General features: G+C 44.1%; 1 protein-coding gene across 1 annotated transcript; it reads right to left on the bottom strand.

The window, feature by feature from the left end:
- Window positions 1-4,552: 4,552 nt before the first annotated feature.
- On the bottom strand, window positions 4,553-6,670 carry LOC128016655 (uncharacterized). The gene is made up of 2 exons (XM_052601322.1): window positions 6,392-6,670; window positions 4,553-6,094 (listed from the first exon to the last, which is right to left on the bottom strand). Exon 2 carries the CDS (start codon window positions 5,869-5,871, stop codon window positions 5,170-5,172), a length of 702 nt encoding a protein of 233 aa, XP_052457282.1. The 5' UTR covers window positions 5,872-6,094; window positions 6,392-6,670; the 3' UTR covers window positions 4,553-5,169.
- Between the last annotated feature and the right edge of the window lie 3,134 nt (window positions 6,671-9,804).

The following is a 9,804-nucleotide window of genomic DNA, read 5'->3' as shown; positions in this document are numbered from 1 at the left end:
GTAAAGAAAAGAAAAGAACGAAACGAAAGCTTCTAAAGGAGCCATTAAAATGGCTTTTTCTCTCAGCCCCTGTGCTGAGGGGGTTTGCGCTGTGAGCGCGGCCTATGGCCGCGCGGAAACAACGTTGGAGAGCAGCGTATCCGAGAACGGGGAAAAGGAAGAAGAGCGAGAAGAGAGAGGCGGACCTTGTTCGGTCGACTCTTATAGCTTGAGATGTTCACGCCTCTTTTCGCGTGAACCACCCAATGAACATCCGCGATCTGAAGCGGCGGGAAAGTTCCTTTGTCTCTGGGAACAACCCACCCTAATGATTTAGGACTTGTCCGATTTCATCAGGGATATTCTAGCACGTTCGTAATTCCAGAATAATACATTTTTCATTACTTTACTTTAGATAAGTGGGTCTGTCAAAGCATGACGATTAGAACAAGACTAGACATAATATATATATGACCAAAGATCTAATTTTTAGATCGAATTACACATTTAAAGATTTGTTTAACACATGATAACACTGCAGATGTTGGGAAACATCTAAATGTACCAAAAGGGAATACGTAATACATTTATAAAACATGAAAACAGAAAGTTAATGAATACATTCCATAGAATGCATTGTTCAAAAGAAGCCAGTGACTTGGCTTCTCTCCTGTCCTGTGTGGTCGTAACTTTTACAACCTGCAAAAGTGGGGGTTGCAGAAACATGGCTCTCTTTGAGAAGGTTAAAGTGAGGAGAGACATTTCCTAAAGTATGAGCTTGCAACTTATACTCTTCACATAACAAGGATTAACCATTTTATGCAATCCAAAAACATAATTAAAATACATATTAATAATAAAATGAAAGTAAGGAACTTATACAAAAAGGTTTCCTTTGTCTCCAGTGTGTTGGAGGAATTTGGGTTGGGGGTTTTCGTTTCTTCTTTGAAGCTCGCATGGGTATCGTAAAGTAATTTAAGTCCAGCCAGGCTGGCATTTAGTACCAACAGTCTGAATTTATAAAACAGAATTTAACCCATGAATCGCTGACCTGCATATCTGTTACATCTCCCCCTTTACGTCAGATGAAGTCCCTGTGTGGACATCATCGGACGGCAATCATCCGGATGGGCAGATGACAGGTGAATCGTGATGGTCATGCAGCAGGTGGGTCATGATGACAGGTGGTTCCTGAAGCTGAGGATTCAGCTTGGTGAGGTTCGGTATTGTCTTTGACTTTGCGTCCCTTTTCCGGGGATTCCATCGGAGACCTCCAGCCACAGTTGTCGTGAGTTTGGCTGTAGAGGTTTGCATCTCGTTGAGTATCCTGTATAGGATGAAGGTCACGCCAAGAGTCAGGGTGGGACCAATGACGGTGAAGATGCACCGTGCAGTGTCGGCAGCAGTCCAGGCTAGGACCGCAGATGACTGGTTCAGAATGGGCTGTCGAGACAGTGCTTGGAGGGCTGTATCGACAGGAGTAATGTCAATGTGTTGGGTGGTACCTTTCAGTACTTGGTCCAGAAGGTTGGCACGGGTGGTGGTGTCATGCTGGTCGTAGGTCAGTGTAGCTGAGCGCACAGGAGTGTTGACGAGCCATCTGTTACCCACAATCTCTGCTTGCGTTTCTGTGACTTGTGTACGAGGCTTGGCTTCGGCAGGGCAGCGCGTATCGCTGACCCAGGGTTGCAGCTCGCAGATTCCTTCAGAGATGTGTCTGAGGAAGGGTTTGCTAAGGCAGAGATAATGAATGTCTTTGGTTAAAGTACACATGTGCATGTTTGGGGCCAGGTACAGCTGTGTGTTGCTGTCGTGGTAGGCCACCACATTTGGAATGTGTGTTTTGGTGTGGTTGTTGCTCTTCCACATCCTGACACTGACAATGTCTTTAGGTCTGTAGACTTGGTTTGACTCGCTGATGAGTTGGTTCAGGAGCACGTTCACTTCTCTCTGTTTGGGGTTTACGTGCCGTAGGAAGGCGCTATCCAGAGAGTTGGCCAGGTGCATTCGTAGCAGGTCAGCTGGCATGGTGATGGTGTAAGACAGCACAGTTAACACAAGGCTTAAGGGTATCATGTATGGTGGGGTTTTACTCGTGGTTAGGCTGTCTTTGGAGGAGCTAACCTCCCACAGCATGGCTGTTGTTAATGCTGTAAACAGCTGAGTCTGGGTAAAGTTCTTCTGGAAGACAGTAAACAGTGGTTTCAAGGAGTTTACAGTCTGGTTCGCTGCATTGACACTGGACATAACAATGTTAAACATTCTGGCGGCAGCAGCAGCGGCTCTAAGCAAAGCTCCCGGGAGCTGTTTGGAGCGGTGGTGGTGTCCACCTAACTCCATTTGTGTAACCGTCACTTTCTCATATTGGCTGAACAGGTGTTTGACATCGGCCTCCGTGTGAGTGAGGGAGTCCTCTCTCCATCGGAACCTTGTACAGCTGTATTTGGTTACAGTGCTGGGGTAGTGTGCCCTGTCATCGGTAGTCAGGAGTCTCAGCGGTTTTCTCGGTGGCAGCTGTCCTCTCTTTGGCTGACAGCACGGCACGGCAAACCGCAGCATCATCCTGGTACAGATAATAGGGAGAGAGAGAGAGAAAGGGGAGAAAGAAACAAACAAGGCCTGTCTTTGGTTGGACAGGACAGTCTCTTTGCTTCGTGGGCGGTGACTGGGTTTAGCTCGCCCTCGCCCATGTTTTGCCACATCTTGCTGCTGGCATGACGCTTGCTTCAGTGTTTTGTCAGTGGCTCTGGTGCTGCGTGGTGCAGCACATGCTGCGTCATGGAAATATATTGGCATTATCCCCCTTTTGCTCCGTGGCATTACAAGCCCTGGCATTGTGATGTCAGACGGTGCACAACCCACAATATTGTTCTGTGCACGCAGCATGGTTTGTGTATCATGCAGTGGTCTGGGGCTTTGGTTGTCAGTGACTGTAGACTGGTTGCCAGGGTGGATGGAGGGGTCTGAGAGGTGGTAAAGCAAAGTCATTATCAAGGTTTCAGAAGCCCGCATGTCCGCTATGTTGGTCTGTGTAGACAACGGAGCCTGCGTAAGCGATTCTGAGGTAGGCAGTTTAGCTAGTAAAGTTCTTGTGCTGTGTGTAATCACTTCAACCTTGAATGTGGGTGGGTGGGTTGGGAGTGACCACAGAATGTTGTTTAGTGTGCCAGTTTTGGCAAGGGTGTCAGTGTGATCTTTAAAGTCCTCATCTAGACTTGGTAACTTTGAGTGTCCTTTTTCCTTCTTCCAGTACACGATCACATTGTGTGTTTTTGTGATGTTATCACATTGCTGGAACAGGTGTTGGTGTTTGACATGCTTGTTTGCAAGTGTGAGTCCGAGTTCCACACATTCAGGTGAGGATTGGAAGAAACCCAGCGTGTGGTGTAAGGTTTGACCACCTTGCAGGTTGAGCCGAACAGCGACCCCTTTGGTGTAAGCTGGTACCACCGTACCCTGTTTGTTGACTAAGGTACAGAGGCTTGAACTTGGGCCTGTTGTTAGGGCGTTGTACTCATGGCTGGCTGCTGGGGTTCCCGTGACCTCTGTGACCTGACCGTCTGGCTCTGTGGGAGTTCCCGTGACCTCTGTGACCTGACAGTCTGGCTCTAGCAACCTGTGTGGCTGGAGAGAAAGAGGTTCTCGCACTTGAGCAAAGTCTTTTAGCTGTTTGAAGTTCAGAAAAGGGTCAAAGTGTTCTAGCAGGTCTTTGTCGATGAGCAATGTATGAGTGTTCATTGGTGGGACATACATGGGATGTATTAGACTCATCGGAACGAATGTCAGGTGAATGAAAACAACCTGTTCAAACTGGATGTCATCCTGTCTGTACACCTGTACATTCAGTTCATAAGTTTGAGGTGTAAGAGTTCGATCTTGTCTCTTAGCTTCAAATTGGAGTCTTTTGAAAAGGTAAGATGAGATCACCGTCAGGTTTAATCCTGTGTCGATCAGGTCTTCCCTGTTGACTCCTTTTTGACCCACCCCCTTTTTGACAGGGCTGCCCAGGAATGTTGGCATTAGGGCAGGTGGGACGATCGGTGGGTGATGAGGACCGGTCTTGTGTAGCTCGCTGCAAAGGCAGGTAGTCAAAACAGCATTTTCTGGTACCTTGTGTTTGTGGTACCTGGTGTGAGGACCTGTGCTGTCTCGTTCAGTTAGCTGTAACAGTTAACTCTGTGGTCTGTAGATGACAGGCAGTGTTCTGGGTGCTTGGCTCATCTTCCTTGTGAGTTTTCATGTGAAGAATCACTTTCGGCACCCTCAGGATCTCTGCTGTCTCAGACGTGGCTGCACTGTGTTGCCCTCTGCTGGCTTGGAATGGTATTGACTCTCTGTAAAAATGTCTGTGACTGTGATGTTGTAGGGCGCCATCTAGGGTTAACTCCAAGCAGTGCTCAGAGACAGAGACTTTGGGGTATTTCACAGTCTTTTCACAAATAGTCTTTTGCTTGGTGCAAGCTTTGTGGGCTAAGTTCCGTAACTCTTGTGTAGTCCTGTTACGGGGACACGCTGGGACTCTGAGATGAAAACTCCAACTGGCATGTAGGTTTGGGAGGGACAGAGTTTTTAAGTTGGAATCCTGTTCCATACCTGGTTCGTTGCATGCTCCGAAGTAGGTGTTTCGTAGCTGACTACAGAAAGTCTGTGGGTTTTCAAATCGGCCCTGTTTGAGGTCCATAGCAATAAGGAGCCCATGATCTGAGTTTGGATCAGAGAATTCAAGAATCAAAGTCTGTAGCAGTTGCTGGTAGTACGCTTTGACAGTCTCTGGTTGACGATCCAGAAAGCAATGCACATCACGGCTGGCCGTGATTTTTAACAGGTACAATGTGTTCACATCTGTCACGTTGGCGACAGTTTGCAAATGAAAGTCAATGGCTTGTAAAGAAGCATGAACATCATGTCCTCCTGCAGGATCTGGAATGAATGTAGAGATGCTTCTGGCTAGCTTGTGAAGTTCTCTGTGAGCAGTGCAGGGTTTGGTGACATGCGTTCTCTGGAAGGGTTCTCTTCCCTCCGTTATTGACAGATGTTCTTGTAAGCTGGCTGGTGATTTCCTTAGAAGGGAGACTACACCCCCTTTTCCAGCTCTGGGTTCTTGGCTGAAAGGGTTGGAGTGGCGGCCCGGGAGAAATTTTGTGGTGTGCGTTTCTCCGATCCAGCCACTCTGTAATCTGTGAAATTGTCTCAGTTCTGTGTGAACAGTGTAAAGTTCATCTTGGAGCTTGTCTCTCTGCAGAGTAAGCTTGTTGAATTTAGCTTGGGCCGCTTGCAAGTGTGTTTTGCAGGCCCAGGTTTTATAGTCTTTTTTTTTTTTTTTAGTTCAGTCTCTGCTCTTTTTAGGAGAGCGTCGCCTTGCTGGAGTTTTTTGTTGAGTTCTTTTCTGGCTTCTCTCTCCAGATGTTCTCTTTGATCTGTGTCGAGGCGAAGATCTTGCAGGGCATTGTGAAGTCTTTCAACTCCTTTCTGTAGCTCTGGATCTGTGTCGTCCTCTTTCTCGCGCTGGTTCTGGGTCTCGAGGAGAAGCTGATCAAGATGACTCTGGGTTGGGGCCTGGTCCTTCCAGGCCTCCTCCGCGATGTTGCTCCGTTCACTGAGCGGTGCCTGGGCGACGAGAATGGGAACTAGGCTTCCGAAGATCCTGGCGAGTTCTCTGTAGTAGTCGCTTTGGTTTGGATCGCGTGCCATCAGTTCATCTAGCTCGGTGTCTAGTTGCTCTGGGTGCTGCAGGTTAATGGCATCCTTGGGCAGGAAGGGGGTCGTCACTGCTTTCAACCATGTCGAGAGGTGGCCCCCGTGGACTGCTGGACTGGATGCCTGGAACATCCTGATTCTCTGTCGGCGAGAGAAGCACAGCACACACACACAAAAAGACCAATGCAAGTTCATTCTACGTTTAACGAGCTATATTCATACGGGCTGTGCCGTTTATGAGAATTTTGGGGCTGACTGATGCAAACAGTCAGACAGTTAAGTAGCCAATTAACTTGGGTCAACGAAGGACCTGAAATGGAGATTTGACAGGCAGTAGCCTAGCGGGTCGTGTGATGACACCGGCTGCTGGTGGTCGCTCTACTATTTAACTTCGTTGGTGGCTCCCAGGTTACTGTCTCTATGTGAAATGAAAGAAACAAATCACAACAGAACAGGTGGTAGAAAAAGATCAAAGTGAAACACAACACTTGAAATGAGAAGAAACACAATGTGTTAGTGAGAATAAGGAGGCCTAAGCCTGCTGCTAGGTTTTAAGATAGGGCCAACAGGTGAGTGGGCTATCTGGGTAGGAAACCTAGAAATATGGTGTGGCTTAAAGACGCAAAAGGGTCAGAACACTTAAAATATATCCGGGGGAATATCTAATATTCTGTGGCTTATAATAAGTGGATAGGTTTTATCACTTTTGGTTCACCTGGGTGAATTGAAGTCATTCAGGTGGGAACCAGTGGCTTGGTCAACCTCCCCGGTGCTCCCCAAACACTGAACCGCAGTGTCCCCGGTCCTCCGTTACTCTGGCGTGTCGCAGGACAGCACGGCTTGTGACTTTTAGCACAACCTTTGGAGTGCCAAAATTGCTGATGTCTCTTGAGACAAGAGGGACCGAGTTTCACTCGCAGCCAGTATCGGTAACACCGATCGGGCAGCCTTGCTCACTGGAAACCTGAGATGACTGTCCAATCACCAAGTGAGTTCTACAATCAAATACACAAAGGATGAACAAAGGAAACTTAAAGTTAATTAAGGTTTGGTTTGTTTAACATCAATTGAGTAACTATATGTAGAGAGGAAAGGTAACAGCTTTACCTAATCATGATAAAACAAAACAAAGGAATTTATGATAATAATGGTAATTATCAAAAGAACCTAAGTCAAAAGAGAGAAGCAAAATAATAAACATCAAATTAAAAGACAGTAATGAAACAAGGGAGAAGGAGTAGCTGGTTTTCACCACAAGGGGGGGAAAGTACTGCTTCTCTGTCTTTAACCTGCTGAGCAGAAAACTTAATTCAAATTAAAAATTCAAAACTGGTTTAAATCAAAATTTAAAATAAGCATGTATGAATTAAAAAGGAAAATCTGAATAATATCCTATAATAACCATTGATAGCTTGTAAGTTATCATTAATGATCATGAAATTAATCAAACAGTGTGAGATTAATCAAAGAGGGTAAAAGTGGACATGCAATTTCAAAACAGAATGGAAAAGACAGAGGTCTGTTAGTCGATTTAACAGGAGACTGCCACTAGATGGCTTACCTTCTAAGTGGGTCAATCAGTGGTTGACCTGACACATCTAGATTTCCACTATTAACAATTACATTTTAATTCAAATCATGTTTGAACTAAACTCAAAGTAAATGTAAACAGTCAAAGGCAGGGAACATTCTTTTGTTTCCCTGTAATAATATTCGCACGAGCAAGAGTGTAAATGCAAATAATTATCGAGAATTTAGACATCCAATTCAAATATACATCACAGGGGATTATAAATTAGCAATCAGAGCGCATTATCTGAAATGGCCACAGGTTGGCAGCTTTGCACTCACGCAAGCTGGAATCAGAAAGCAGGGTGTACCCTGAAATTTCTAACCCACGCCTTCCCTCTGGTGTTTAGATAGAGGAATTACAGTTTCAATATGACTTAGAAATTATCTGATCGTTTGTCAGGCTGATTTTCTGCATCAAAAATCACAAGTAACAAACCAAAGGTTTTAATCTCTGAGGTGCTATATTAACATAGGTTGAAGAAGGATCCGTTCACTTCCAAAACACAACTGTAATAAAAACAGGAATTTTCCAACTGTTGACTCCAATAAACATTTATCAAAATAGCACTTATGATTTAAACGTTTTAGGTTTAAAAATTGGGTAGCTAAGCCAATTTTAGACCAGGAGTTTTTATCGTTTATTTTTTTTGAATATCATGTGGTTTACCATGAATTCAATAACGATATTTAATAAGAAGGCCTTTTTACTGAATCAGAGGAACATCGCTCATGTTCAGATTTACATGTTGCAACTAATAAAAGATTTCTTCATCTTTTAATTATTCATATTAAAATGTTCTCACTGTAAAAAGATTTTGGTCTTTCTTAACAGGATACTTTTAACATTATACTGCAGTTTACTTTCATTAAAAATAACAGTGACTATACTGTTAAGTTTCTACAAATACCTAGCGCTGACTGACCAGCTTTTTGCCTCAGTCAGTTGAGTGAGTTCGCGTCTTGCGACTTATCTCACCAGTAACGTTACATAATTTCATAGCGCACGTGCAGAAATTATTAAAAACTATATACACAGATTGATTGCTCACAAAACGAAGTTCGAAATGCCCGCGTTCCTCCACCAAAATGTAACAACAATGAGTTTTACGTAGTAATTAACTCAAATGATATATAGGGAATTTGAATAATTAATCAAGAATTTGATTAATATATATCTCAGATGACAGTTACATTTAATTTTATTGATTATGAAAAATAGCTCAATTGCCAATACCAATACTAATCACAGGGCACTGTAATTTACTCATTAATATGTCAATATTCCATTCTTCATATCAGTTGTTGTGATATCTCTTACTGTAAATTACTGCTAATCAAACAGTGGATTGTCCAGCAAGCCAGATTGACCTATCAGTTTTCAATAGAGATATCACTTTTTATAATTCAAGGAAAAATATTCTCTGGCCATGAAAACATTATCCTATCATTATGATAAATTTAGTTTCTAAATTTAAGCTTGTAGCTAAAGACCAAAACATTTCAGTGACTCGTAATGAGAGTGGGGTGGAGTCCAAGCCAATCATTTTATATATGGGTTTTTAATAATTCAACTAGTAATACATCAAACTACAAATCACACAGAGTAAATATGCGTACGAAAATACAGACAATAAACATTTACAAGACATAACGGAATCCAAATAAAAGAGAGAGAGAGAGAGAGAGAGAGAGAGCGCGAGAGAGAGAGAGAGAGGGAGAGAGAGAGAGAGAGAGAGAAGTGGAGAAAGCGAGAGAGATCACAGAATGAGCTCAGGTATGAAAATCAGTCAGTAAACCTTAGTGGAACCAACAACGAATCAAATAATAGCAACACTTTAAAGCAGCATTTAAATCTCCATAGAAAAAGATACTTGCATGGCCCAGTGGGTGAGCGTGGTACCGGCGACGCACGTGTGATGTCACGTGGTCCTTTGAAAACTGCGCGCGTGGGCCGGAGGCCGTATGACGCGCGTGCAAGCTGCGCTGGATCTTGGCGTGAGCGTGGAGTCACGTGTTCCTTTGTTGCAAAGAGGTGTTCGTTCATCTTCGCGCGGTATTTGAAAGGTTCAACAAACATTGTTCCAGAATTCGTCTTCCTTGCGTGGAGAGGCGAATAGTTGAATAACTTAGTAAAGAAAAGAAAAGAACGAAACGAAAGCTTCTAAAGGAGCCATTAAAATGGCTTTTTCTCTCAGCCCCTCAGCCTATGGCCGCGCGGAAACAACGTTGGAGAGCAGCGTATCCGAGAACGGGGAAAAGGAAGAAGAGCGAGAAGAGAGAGGCGGACCTTGTTCGGTCGACTCTTATAGCTTGAGATGTTCATGCCTCTTTTCGCGTGAACCACCCAATGAACATCCGCGATCTGAAGCGGCGGGAAAGTTCCTTTGTCTCTGGGAACAACCCACCCTAATGATTTAGGACTTGTCCGATTTCATCAGGGATATTCTAGCACGTTCGTAATTCCAGAATAATACATTTTTCATTACTTTACTTTAGATAAGTGGGTCTGTCAAAGCATGACGATTAGAACAAGACTAGACATAATATATATATGAC

The sequence above is a fragment of the Carassius gibelio genome, chromosome A7 (assembly GCF_023724105.1).
Source record: "Carassius gibelio isolate Cgi1373 ecotype wild population from Czech Republic chromosome A7, carGib1.2-hapl.c, whole genome shotgun sequence".
In the NCBI taxonomy this organism is placed as follows: Eukaryota; Metazoa; Chordata; class Actinopteri; order Cypriniformes; family Cyprinidae; genus Carassius; species Carassius gibelio.
Note: the sequence above shows the minus strand (reverse complement) of the source record. Positions and strands in the feature narration are given on the sequence as shown.